Consider the following 13,921-nt stretch of genomic DNA (forward strand, 5'->3'; position numbering starts at 1 on the left):
ATTAGAATTAAAATAAAAATAAAATTTATACCAATTATAATAAAATAAAATTTACACAAATTATAAGATGATATATTTTACGTATTTATATGAATCAACGATTATAAATTTATATATAACTAAAAAAATATCTTTTATTTATAATAAGTTATTTAAAATTATTAATTAATCGTTTTGAGTTTTTAGTTAGAAGGTTTAATTAATTTTGTAACCGTGGGAACCACGGGTTATAAACCGTTATAAACTAGTAAATTTATTGTCATAAGAAAAAAAAAATCACTCAATTTTCTTTTGCCAGAAAACACACACACAGTTACCGGATTGGATTCTTCTTGACTTCTACCGACGAATCGTAGGATTTTAGGAAGAGCGACGGTGACAATCAAATGGGTTCACGAGCTCTTCGATCATCTTCATCTAGATTTTTATCAACAAAACCTAGAGACATTTTCATCATAACCATCTTCTCTACACCTGAGCTCAGCAAACCAGTAGCTCTCAAGGCGGCGGTTGAACCCGGTGTTGCCAAACTAGCTGGAGCTAGGTTTCACCTTTCACGGTTTTGTTGCCATGATCACCTGTTCATCTCCGGTAATTGGCGTATGCCTCTGGTCAAGTTTGAGAAATCACAGAGGTCCGATTCTTCTATCCTAGTGGCATTACTTCCAGGTTAATATTCCACCATACTAATTGCGAAACTTAATTACACATTGGATTCAAGTTAAATTTAGGATCCTTCTAGGGTATCTGTACAATACATGTAGTTCCCTAAAAGGTTCGAGTGCAATTTAACGGAAATACTACATGATACAATGTTCGATTATAGTTTATTGATGCTGTCATTTTTGATGGATGTTCTGTAATTCTTCTCGAAGACGCCATTGGTGTATAGCACAACCTTATGAGAACCTTTTGAAATTCCCTTAGAACAGCAACATACTTTCATTTATGTGTGTATTACAGCATCCTACTTCCATTTCTTTCTATTACACCATTATAATGCTGTTTACTTAAAACTAGAGAAGCTTAACTCTTAAAGAATTAAGTAAATTGTTCATGCAGCCCTATTTCTTGGATTAAGTTCGACCCCTGCCATGGCTGAAGATTCATCAACTGAATTAACTGAAACTGATTTGGGTGGCTTACGCAAAATTGATGATGGATCAGTAGTATCAAACATACATACATCCAAGTGGAGAGTCTTCACTGACAATGGAAGGGATCTATTTCTACAGGCAAGATTTTTATGTGCCAATATATGTAATAGGGCTAAATGCAAGAAATACCTTCTTTCATTTATTTGTATACTACACTACAACTTCATATTTTCATTTTCTTTCTGTTACAATGTTGTGCTTTCAATTTCATTCAAAGTATAATTATAATGTTGTAATAGGAAGAAATGGAAGTATGATGCTGTAATAAACAAATCAATGAAAGTACACTTCTATTTCTTGCATTTAACACTTGATAATATTTGAGTCACTGTTTTCTATTGTGTTATATCATATACACATATTTTGCTCTTTCTTTCAGGGAAAATTGGAGGATGCAGAGAGGTTGTTTATGGGTGCATTGCAAGAAGCTAAAGAAGGTTTTGGGGAAAGGGATCCTCATGTTGCTTCTGCATGTAACAACCTGGTGGGTCCCTCCCTGATTTACATTTGACTATATAATAACAATATATGTAAACAAGAAACTCATATAATATACTTTACTTCTTACCCTTAATAACAATCTCCTTCCATCTTTTACCCATAATAACAACATACTTATTTTCTTTTTTACTGATAAACATTTTACAAGTTTCAGGTTATATATATATATTGCTGTTATGGGTAAAAAAATGTAAAAAAAACATTGATATTATGGACAAAAAGATAAAGTACATAGTCTATATGATTGCAGGCTGAGTTGTATAGAGTTAAAAAGGCATTTGATAAAGCTGAACCATTGTACTTGGATGCCATTAGTATTCTTGAGGAATCATATGGACATGATGACATAAGGTACATTGTCCATTATGCATGTCAATCAATATTCTTGAAAAAAATTCATATACTTTTTTATTTAAAAAAAAAAATCTTTTGTAGGGTTGGAGCTGCCCTTCATAATCTTGGTCAATTTTATCTTATCAAAAATGAATTGGATAAAGCTCATGCTTGCTATGAGGTATATAATAATTTTATTATAAAATCATAAAGAAAACCAAGCTTTCATAAACTTTTTTAACTTTGAAAAGAGACAATGTAACTAAATAGTAACCAAGTTTCATTGAATTCTTGTGAAATGTTGTGTTTTATTGAAATTTGAAACAACTGCATTTAATAGCAACTCAACTTTGAACTTTCAACCTTGGAACAAATCTTAAACTTGGTTACTATCTAATTAAATTGTTTCATGTAAGGCATCATATGATTACATCAGCGCCACATCATCAAAATTACAAAACTTTTATTGTTATAATTGACTAGAATTATTCTTGCTTTTCATATGCTTGATTGGTGGTTCCATGAGCAGCGTGCTTTAAAGGTATGATCTTTTTCACATCATGATTTATTTATTTATTTTCATGTCTTATATTAATAATTTTCATTAATCTAATTATTATCTCTTTTTTTATTTTTATATAAAGATAAAAAGACGAGTTTTGGGAGAGGGTCATGCTGATTATGCAGAGACCATGTACCATTTAGGGAAGGTACTTTTTATTATTTTCTTTTTTTTTTTGCATAATGTAAAATACTTGTATTTTCATCATCATCATCATCATCATCATCTTGATTTAGTCACTTAACTTTATCTTTTGTAGTAATTAAATTTAAAGCATTACACCTTTATTTTATGTTTAAAAAACCATCTTTCTTGTTTAATTAGTTTTGAGAAAGGACAAATAAACGTTACATTGCTGCATTATTTGTATTATATGATTACAATATTTGTATATTTTTATTACTTTAGCTTATTATTTTATTATAAGTATGTTTGTTAAAACCACAACTGAAGATTTAAAACCTTTTCGGTTGTTAAAACCTTCATAAATAACAACTCATAGTTTTCAAAAGCTTGTTATATTTAAAATCCATTACATAAAATGATAATTTTTATTATCATAAATAACAAGTCATAGATAATTTTTTATCATTTGAATTACAGGTGTTAGACCTTCAAGGTAATGAAAAAGACGCTGAAGCCCTCATAAAGGATTCTATTCAGATACTTGAGGTGCATAATATCATGCATTATTTTATTTACAATATAAATATAAAATTCTTTCTATTTCCTCTTTTCATCTTTTTTTTTTTTTTAATTATTTAGGAAGGAGGTCAAGGAGGATCTTTCCTATACACAAGAAGACTACGTACTCTTGTTCAGGTTATAATAAATAATAATTGGATGAATTTAAAGTAATATTTATATATATATATATATATATATATATATATATATATATATATATATATATATTGTGTTGTAATTTTATAATATTTATATATCCTTACAGATTTATATCAAGTCCAACAAACTCACTGAAGCTATCAACATACAGAGAAAGATCTTACAGGCTATGGAAGAGTCAAAGGTTTTATTTCTGATCTTTTTATTGATGAAATTAATTAATGATTCATTTTATATTTATATATAGAAAAAAAAATGAATGAATGAAAGTACATTGCTATTTACTCAGGGATGGGATTCTTTGGAGACTGTAATTGCAGCTGAAAGCCTTGCATTGATTCTTCAGTCATCAGGGAGTTTGAATGAAGCAAAAGAACTCCTACAAAGGTTTATATTCTTAAGTATTTTTTATAATTTTAAACAAATTCATAAATGTGAAAATTTATTTTTAAGAATTTTGATATTTTTTTTGTGTTTTAGATGTCTAGTTTCCCGGAGAAAGTTACTTCCCGAAGGCCATATTCAGGTTTTGATAATGCTTTATAATGTTCATTTTTTTATATTTCTAAATCATAAAAAGAAAATTCATTAATCACCATTAAATAATTAAAAAAATAACATAATTATCATCTAATACATCAGATAGCTGCCAACATGCTTCACTTAGCTAGGGTTGAGCTTCTTCTTTTCAACCAAACAAACAAAGATTCTTCTAAAGCACTTGATAATGCACAAGATCTTCTATGCAATGCAACAAGGTTTGAAATTACTAAATTATTATTATTAATTTATTATATTATTGTATTATATATTTTTTATATTAATTAATTTTCTTATAACAGATTAGCACAACAAGTCTTGGATAAATTAAAAAAACAAGGAGCAAACCGTAAATCTTATGAAGTATCTAGGACAGATACACACTCACAGCATACAGCTTTACTTATACTGGTATTAAACATCTTTTTTTCTTTTTTTTTTTAAAAGTAAATTACACGAATGGTCCCTATGGTTTGGGGTAATTTGCATGTTTGGTCCCTAACTTATTTTTGTAACTCGGAAGGTTTCTACTGTTTGTTTTTATTACATGCATGGTCCCTATCTTACTTAAAAAGACTATTATTTAAATATGGAAAAATGGTGAGGTAGGTAAGGTAAGGTGAGGGGGTGGGGTTGGGGTTGGGGGTGTGTTTATTTAAATAATTAAAAAAATCAAGGACGAAATAGTCTTTTTAGGTAAGACAGGGACCAAACACGTAACAAAAACAAACAGTAGGGACTTTCCGAGCTAAAAAATTAAGTTAGGGACCAAACGTGCAAATTACCCTAAACCATAGGGACCATTCGTGTAATTTACTCTTTTTTAAATTGTGCATGATTTAATCTTTTATTTTTTATTTTATTGTATGTTATAAAGTTGCAAGCATTAAATACTTTAAGCCAACTCGAAGTTACTAAATCCGAGTTACACGTAAGTTTAAACTTCTTCCCCCCTTTAGAGATTATAATTTTTTTTTTGTTATTAACTTTTGGCTAATTTTATTTATTTTACCATTTGAGAAGACAACGGTAAATTCAGATGCCGAAAAAGCTCTTCTTGATTGCATTTCCGCTTTCAGACAGGTAAAAAGAAAGCTGCAATTTTTGTCTTATTGATATCAGTCTGTCATGTCATGTTATGTTATGTTTTGAAAATGATGGTTTTGTAGTTTGGAAGTGAGAAGGGGTTATCTAATTTTGGTGATATAAAAGGGGAGTATCTCTCATGTCTAAAACATCTTTCTTCTTTACTAAAAACATCCAAAATCAATAGCTTGAAAAATTCAAGAAAACCTACTTTAGAAGAAGTGCAAAATGAGATCAAGCGAGTTGAAGCTAATAACACAAAGCCTTACCAAAGATGAGTAATTGATATGTCATGTCACGACATTTTTTAATTTTAGTTTTTTTTAGGAATAAAATTGTTAACTTGGTATAAATTTGGTGTATTCACACTTTTGAAATAAATGCCAACACTTTTTTTATATATAAAATGATTTCAAATGCTATGAAGTGTTGATGAAGTTGTAACTTGTCATTATTGGAACTATTGATGACATTGATGATTACATGCAAACCAATTTATTTATTTTTGGTGGACAAGTGTTTTTTTTTTAAATTATTATCTATATTTTTTCTTGAACTTCTAAGGTGGCATCCCATTGACCCTCTGTGAAAGATAAAAACGTACCCTCAAATATATATATATTTTTCATATATGTAAGCAAAAATTTGTTAATACTCATAAATTGACAAATGTTATAAAAACAAGCAAAACAAATATATATATATATATATATATATATATATATATATATATATATATATATATATATATATATATATATATAGTTACATGAATCATGATATTTTCTTACCATTTTTTGAAGTAAAGTTGGTCATCAACTCTTCATAGTTTATAATGAATACTCTTCAATATATAGTACTCGATAATTATCATTGTAAATACATTAAGTCTTTCTTGTGATATTGTGGACTGTAAATATGACTTTAACAACTTTAGTTTTGATAACTGATATCTATAAGTATTATCTTAAAAAAATGTTAACCACCATTATCAATTTAGTTTTTTTTATTAGTTATTAGAGAACTAATAAAGTAAGAAACAATTTTCTGATTTCTTTTGGAGTTAATTAGTCATCTATATTTTTGTTCAATTACATATATACATATATGCGTATTAAAAAAATAAAAATAAAAATAGGCCCTCTTTATAAAGTGGATCATGTGTTGTCGTACATGTTGTACATCCTTTAAAAACTCCGGGTGTTGCCCATGCACGAAACTTTCGTGAAGTACATGATTTAATCTCCTAAGTTATTTATGAGCGTTTTAACTTAATGGTAGAAAAAAAACAATTTAATATATTGAATATGCATTTATCATTATGTATTTAAGTCCTAGTTTTTTCAAAAAATAATCTTAATTTTTTCTTTTCCATTGTTTTTTTTATTTTCTCAAAATAATTGTAATCATTGTTCATCTGGACCATAGATTCTAAACAAATTTTAATGGGAAAAGAAATACATATGGTCTCGTTAATAAAACACTAGTTATTTTCTTTTTTCCTTTTTCTTTTTAATTGAACCGGTTGTGAAATAAATCTCGAGAAATTCCATGGTAAATATTGTAAAATGACATAAAAAATGAATTTAAATTAATGAGTTTATTTATAGTTAATAAATGATATATTTAGAAGAATTAAAAAAAATGGTTCGATAAGTTTGTTGAAATATTAGTTTGAATAGCTTTTAAAAAACTAATTTATAAATTATTCTTTCATTTGTCAAATGAAACAACTTTAAAGACTCAAAAAATAAGTTGTTTAGATTTTTACCATGACAGCTTTTCTATTCATTATTTATTCAAAAGACAGTTGTAAGATTGGTTTTTACGGTATTCAAAAAACTGTAGATATGGTCCAAAAAAATTTTAACTTGCATATAAGGTCCAAAACTAAGATTTTTCCATGATTTTGATTCCTGATACACTTGAAAAGTCGATTTTACCCTTTCCGTTTCTTTTTTCTATTTTCTTTCTTTATTTTTCTATTTAAATAATTAAAAGAAATCTCACCCAACCCTCTCCATCGGTAACCCCCCCCCCCCCTCTCTAACCTAACCCATATTTATTCCTATTCATCTTTAAGAAGCTTCCACAACTCCATCGGCATACCCCTGCCTTTGATCAACCTCATGTTGATCGAACTCCACCACCGGTTCCATAAACACACAGTGAAACCCCTTTCCCCTTCAACAGCACACTACTTTATCATCTTACCCAAGTTAAAATCCAAAAACCAACAACAAATCGTTTTTCAAAAGAATCTTACGGTTCCGGTCAAAGACAAACCCCAACATAATGATCTGTAAAAGTGAAGGAGTAACAGAGAAACCCCAACGGTGCATCTCGGCATTGTTCTTTATCCCCCTAACCCCATCGTTCTCTCTCTCTCTCTCTCTCTCTCTCTCTCTCTCTCTCTCTCTCTCTCTCTCAACTTCCCATCTCGTCTCCATTGGCAACCTCCAAGTCTTGATTTTAAACTCCAACAAACTCACTGGAAAAATCCCAGGTGAGCTTGGGAACTATCACAGTCTAGAGAATCTGAAGAGAAATAAAAAACAAACTACAACATTTAGTCCAACTCCAACAAACTCACCTTCAAGTTTGACTTGCGTTCCACCAGTTTACCAATTTTAGCACCATAAAGAGAAATCAAGAACCTGCACCATTTAGGCCAACTCCGGTGGCTATGCCACCTATCGATGCCTCCCAATTAACTTCGACGACCATTTCCCCTCTCAACCTCAGTCAACGTCTCTCTCCCAGAGGGTATCACGATGGTCAATGCTTTTCATCATCGGAGAACATAACCCACCATGAGTAACTCGTCAACAAATCGAGCACCACCATCGACTTGATCTTTGCTTCCCTCTCCTCATCATTAAATCACCCCACCTGGAATATATTATCTAGTACCAAATCTAGAATCCACAAAACCTAAATTGCATCTGATTTCAAACTTAAACTTACCTTTGTTTCTTTGGTACACATACATCGACTTCCTTCTTCTTTTGATCTAATGTGAACATCTCAATTCTCTATATAGATTGGAATTTCACTAAACCCGACCAACTTAGCCATAAAAGGTTTTGAGATGCACCTTTTCTCAGTTCATCAGACCTCCGCAATTGCCCACCAAAGAACAATGTCGAGATGCACTGTTGGGGTTTCTTTGTTACTCCTTCAATTTTACAGATCATTATGTTGGGGTTTGTCTTTGACTGGAACCGTAAGATTCTTTTGAAAAACGATTTGTTGTTGGTTTTTGGATTTTAACTTAGGTAAGATGATAGAGTAGTGTGTTGCTGAAGGGGAAGGGGGTTTCATTGTGTGTTTATGGAATTGGTGGTGGGGTTTGATCAGCATGAGGTTGATCAAAGGCAGGGGTATGTCGTTGAAATAGTTTATCTATTTCTAAATAGCAGAGCCCTATCCAACCCATACATATAATTAATCCATCATCAAGATCATCCCGACACATCATTCAGGTATAATCCTATTTTAATCAGATCATGTTTATGAAAAATTTGGTATCAGAGCATGTTTCTGAAAAATTTGGTATCAAAGCATGTTTCTGAAAAATTTGGTATCAGAGCAAGGTATCGTTCTTACTATGAATTCTCATTGTTATTTGTTATGCATCATCATAAAGATCATTATGAATATGAATATTCATGGTTATGAGTTATCATGCATATTACTTGTCATAATCATCATAAGAAATAATAGTCATAATAAACTTCATTATCACTATCATTTTTAAAACTATAAATTTTTATTGTAACTTTGATCCAAAACACAACTAAATTATTGTTTTTATATAATTAGAATCGTGAGTTTTTTAGGTTTAAATATTAGTAAACAAGAGTTAATTTTTTTTCGTAAAACACTAAAACAATCTAAAAAATTTCTTATAAATTTAAAAATAGATTCTAACATATCGATAATCAATTGCATATCTAATATTGAAGCAATACAAATAATAGATATGATAATAGTATAAATTGGAAACAAGAACAAATAAAAAAAAATCTTGAAGATAAGATAACAAGATTAATTTGTTAAAAGAAAACTTACAAATAATAACCACCCCGTTAGTAAAAAGAAACTAAAGATTTCACTTCTAAAAATTAAAATCAACACAACTTATTAATATGGAAACTTTAAAAAAAAAATAGAAACATTAACTAAATTATTTGCAGCATTAGAAATTCCATCCGAAATTCAAGAAAATAATACAGAAATAGAAAATAATTCCGATAATAATGACGCGGAAGTAATATATGATTTTTCATCCGATGATGAGAATCCTTATTCAAATCCATATAAAAATTCACAAAATAATTTTGGATTAAAACGCAAACAATCATATGTTGAAGATGATTATCAAAGTCAATATATTTATGGACCACCTTCATTAAAAGAATTTTTTTTATTTAGACAAGGAATGGTTAAAAATAAACAAAACAAATGGGAAAAAATACATCCACAATACATACCTAAATTATTTACATTTCCAACAAATTCAAATATTCTTTTTATTGATTGTGATCAAAATCCTAGAGCAAAAATTCAAGAATGGAGTAATAAAATAGGAGTACAAATTCAGTTAACTGAAGAATTAAGAAATTTGCACCCAACACATTTTCTTAATTATATCATTCATAAAACACAATGTAATGCATATCGTTTTCTCTCATCTCTTGATGAAACTGAAACAATGATGATAGCTACTACTGATACTATGGAAACATTTAAAAATGTATTAAGTCGTCTTATTCAGGAAAACAAATTGAAGATAAAGTATCACAGGAAGATTTTCAATTAGAATCATTATGGCATTTAACTAATCTACGAATCTGTAATATGTGTTATTTAGATCCATTTATATGTGAATATTCTGAACATTATTATAATCTAAATTCCACTAGAAAAAAGATAGCATTAGACATGTTTTATCAAAAATTACCATCATTAGTAAGTCAAAGTGTAATAAAAGATTTTCAAGAAGCTTTACAACAAAATAAAATCGCAGATACTTTAGGAGCACGAATAAAGTATATTAAAAGCATGGATGCAAAAGAAATGTTTAGAACAAAAAACAACACAAGATGCAAAAATTGATTTATGTTGTGACGCCCTTTCTAATAAAGTTAATCAATATGGCTGTAAAGATAATAATAGACAACGATATAAAAAGAAAACTTGGAAAAAACAAACTTATAAACCTAAATATAAACAATATTATAAACAAGGTGAAAGAAAATATTTTCGAAATAGAAAACAACATAGACAAAAATATCAACCTAAAACAAATTATTGTCCATCAAATAAAAAAGATTGTAAATGTTGGATACGTCAAGAAGACGGACACAAAACTTATGAATGCCCAAAAAAGACTAAAAAGGAATGAGAAACAAATTTATTAAAAATTGCATATGATCTTGGATATGAACCTATAGAAGATTCTGATATAGATTCAAACATAGATATTTATACATATACAACTGATTTTGATTTAGATGCAGATACATGATCCTATGGAAAAAGTATTATTGGGATTAGAACATGAGGAAAACCTCATATCTAACCCACTCGATGTATACATTGAAAAAGCATACATTGGTATGAAAATACCATCCGAAGCATACAATAATGAAGTATACAATGATATGAAAATATCACCAAAAGCATACAATAATCAAGTATATAGTTATATGAAAATATCACCAAAAGTATACAATGATATGAAATCATCTGAAAATATTAAAAGAAAACAAATATAAGCAATCATTCAGGTACCCAAGAGGCGCAAATATTCAACAAGCAGATATATTGACATGGAAGCAATCATGAAACAAATACAACACCAGCTCAAATAGAAGCAGGAGCAAAAAGCATCATTAATTAGACAACTTGAAGTAGTCAAACATGAAGAAGAACAACTGCAACAAACACTACAAATTTTATCATCTTATTCAGCACCCAAAGAAGAAGCAACTAGCAGCTCAACAACAAAACAACCAAAAGAAGACATTCAAGAAATATCATCCGATGATAGTCAGCCACAAACAATACTCAAAACAGAAAAACAACCCATGACACCAAATCCAGAAGAATATCCACCGCTTCAAGCCGATCATAAAAACTTAAAGAAATGGTATGTGATTTTCAACGGAGAAAACAAAGGAATTGACGACGATTGGGGAATTGCCAATTCATTTATTCTTGGAAAAAATTTCATTCCCAAAAGTTACAAAAACAAAAATGGAGCAGAGGCAGCATACAACGAAGCATACAAAGCAGTTATAAAAGATCATGTCAAACATTCAAAAACAGTTCTCCTTACTCCACAAAAACCTGTATCCAGCTTTACTCCACAAAAACCGTTATCCATCCCTAAATCTCTTAACCAATTAAATGTCAAAATTTCCCTTGAAGCCATTCCATCAACCAAAGAAAAGGAAGCTATGAAAAAACCAACTGACCAAAAATTTGATAAATTATGGGATAGCCTAATTTCATACACCGAAGTCCATTCTTTGATGGGCTTTTACCCAGTAGCCAGACGCCTAGGGCCCAAAGCAGTCTTCCTAGCCGATTTATCAGATCCTATGACTTTATGGGAATATTGTATTCATGGATTTATCAACACCATCTATCTAGAAGACACCAATTTACACTGCATTAGCGAATTTCCATCTGTTGTGCAAACTGTGATCAGAAATTATAAAACACGCTTTGCAAAACAAGAGAGAGGATTATTCATTAAAATGCATTTTAGTTACCCCATCTTTTATGAAGAATCTCAACTACTTGTCCCAAGCATTACTTTTGCAAACATGGGAATAAGCAACGGCTCGAAACCAACAAGAGATGATCTACCCCATGAAACACCAACACAGGATCATCTAATTTTTGCACTCGCTAGTGTCTATTTAGCATCATCACGCATAGGCAACGGTAAAGATCAAAAGTCAAGAATCAGAGTGAATTATGCCAGTAAAACCTTCATTATCTATTCTTTAACAGACTGTGAAATCACTCCAGAAGGATTAAAAGCAATTGAAACTTTCGAACAACCATTCGGAAATTTTTCTCATCAATTGGCTGAATTACCCGTTGATAACAAAAAAAACTTTGTAAACATATTATGCATGCACCAAGACACAATTGCAGTCATTGTAAAGAGAATACAGAAGAAACACCATTCATGGAAGACTAACGTCAGCCATGACCGAAGCAACTGTTATTTTAAAACATATATGTCTTGACGGTGGCGGGAGGATTGATGCACGCAATGACGTGCTACGCCATTATTATTAAAGACATTATTGAAGACACATCTATTTCGTTGTGGAAGGATATATTTTATAATTTGTATATTATCTTATTTGTTGGTATTTGTCTTTATCAGTAGAACACATGTCATGTATTGCTAGCTTACATATCATGTGTCATTAGGTATCTAGAATATGACGTAAAGTTTGTAAGATGTGAGATAAAGGTTCTAACCCTCCATACTATAGGGGGGATATATTGTAAATATGTTTGTCGTCTTGCAATCATACGATTGCAATTCAATTATGTAACCAGCTCTCTTGAGCCTATAAATAGGGCCTTTTTCCGTATGGAATAAACAAGAGTTTTTTTTTAGTGTTTTAAGGCTTGAGTTGAATCTCAAAGTTCTTCCTCTGTTGAAATAGTTTGTCTATTTCTGAATAGTAGAGCCCTCTGTTGAAATAGTTTATCTATTTCTGAATACCAGAGTCCTATCCAACCCATACATATAATTAATCCATCATCAAGATCATCCCGACGCCCTCTGGGAGAGAGACGTTGACTAAGGTTGAGAGGGGAAATGGTCCTTGAAGTTAATTGGGAGGCATTGATAGGCGGCATAGCCACCGGAGTTGGCCTAAATGTTGCAGGTTCTTGATTTCTCTTTATGGTGCTAAAATTGGTAAATTGGTGGAACACAAGTCAAATCTTGAAGGTGAGTTTGTTGGACTTGGACTAAATGTTGTAGGTTTTTTATTTCTCTTCAGATTCTTGAGACTACGACAGTTCCCAAGCTCACCTGGGATTTTTCTGGTGAGTTTGTTAGAGTTTAAAATCAAGACTTGGAGGTTGCCAATGGAGACGAGATGGGAAGTTCTTCACAGAGAGAGAGAGAGAGAGAGAGAGAGAGAGAGAACGGTGGGGTTAGGGGGATAATTTTTTTTTTTTATATATTTTTAAGTTAAAATAGTATTTGAAATACTTATAAAAATACAAAAAAGGGTAAATTACACCAATCGTCCCTCGTGCACATGCCAAAAAGCATGTTTAGTCCCTATTTTCAAAATTAACTCGGACCGTCCCTCGTTTGGTTAAAGCTTACATGTTTCATCCCTCATTAATTTAATTTTGCACGTTTCATCCCTTACAGTACCTGAAATGACTATTATGCCCTTTTGGTATTTATTTTCTAATTAATTTAATGGTCTTCTTATTATTGTTAACTAAAAAAAAAGAATAAATATTATGACCCACTTAATCTCTTTATTTTCTTTCCAATTCATTTAATGTTCTTCAAGATCCCGATCACCATATTCGTTCACAAACCCGGTTCCCGACACCACCTCCAGTCACCATCTTCGTCTATAGACTTAGTGCCCGGCAGCAGCTCCGGTCACCATCTTCGTCCATAAACTCGAAGTTGCGACTCAAATACAAAACAAAAATCCAATCTACAACTTAAACCCAAAACAAAAATCAAACATGAAGAATTAAACCCTCACCTAGTATTCCGGCAACGCTATCAAACTCTTACCCTCTAGTATTTCGGTGATGACATCTATGTGCGAGATCGAGTTGTCAAGAGCTCGAGGATTGGGTTTTCAAATCTAGTTTCTGA

The 13,921-nt window shown here is 30.7% G+C and overlaps 1 protein-coding gene across 2 annotated transcripts; it reads left to right on the forward strand.

The window, feature by feature from the left end:
- Positions 1-277: 277 nt before the first annotated feature.
- LOC145070446 (Tetratricopeptide repeat (TPR)-like superfamily protein) lies at positions 278-5,462 on the forward strand. 2 transcript variants are annotated; one of them, XM_079017386.1, is made up of 17 exons: positions 278-669; positions 1,063-1,235; positions 1,537-1,641; positions 1,909-2,009; positions 2,094-2,172; positions 2,521-2,532; positions 2,636-2,701; positions 3,157-3,225; positions 3,319-3,375; positions 3,506-3,583; positions 3,689-3,786; positions 3,880-3,925; positions 4,042-4,157; positions 4,242-4,350; positions 4,817-4,870; positions 4,963-5,022; positions 5,109-5,462. In XM_079017386.1, the coding sequence occupies exons 1-17, from the start codon at positions 387-389 to the stop codon at positions 5,301-5,303; spliced, it is 1,701 nt and encodes a 566-aa protein (XP_078873512.1). In that variant the 5' UTR covers positions 278-386; the 3' UTR covers positions 5,304-5,462. The 2 variants fall into 2 exon arrangements, with proteins under 2 accessions (XP_078873512.1, XP_078873513.1); XM_079017387.1 differs by having other exon boundaries at positions 420-634.
- Positions 5,463-13,921: the final 8,459 nt, after the last annotated feature.

The sequence above is a fragment of the Lactuca serriola genome, chromosome 8 (assembly GCF_051521515.1).
Source record: "Lactuca serriola cultivar US96UC23 chromosome 8, Lser_US96UC23_V15, whole genome shotgun sequence".
NCBI classification, from domain to species: domain Eukaryota; kingdom Viridiplantae; phylum Streptophyta; class Magnoliopsida; order Asterales; family Asteraceae; genus Lactuca; species Lactuca serriola.

Coding starts and splice junctions, on each gene's coding strand:
- LOC145070446 (XM_079017386.1), top strand. CDS start 387: ATGGGTTCACGAGCTCTTCGATCATCTTCATCTAGATTTTTATCAACA. Junction 3,584..3,688: donor AGGCTATGGAAGAGTCAAAG/GTTTTATTTCTG, acceptor CTATTTACTCAG/GGATGGGATTCTTTGGAGAC. Junction 5,023..5,108: donor GCATTTCCGCTTTCAGACAG/GTAAAAAGAAAG, acceptor ATGGTTTTGTAG/TTTGGAAGTGAGAAGGGGTT.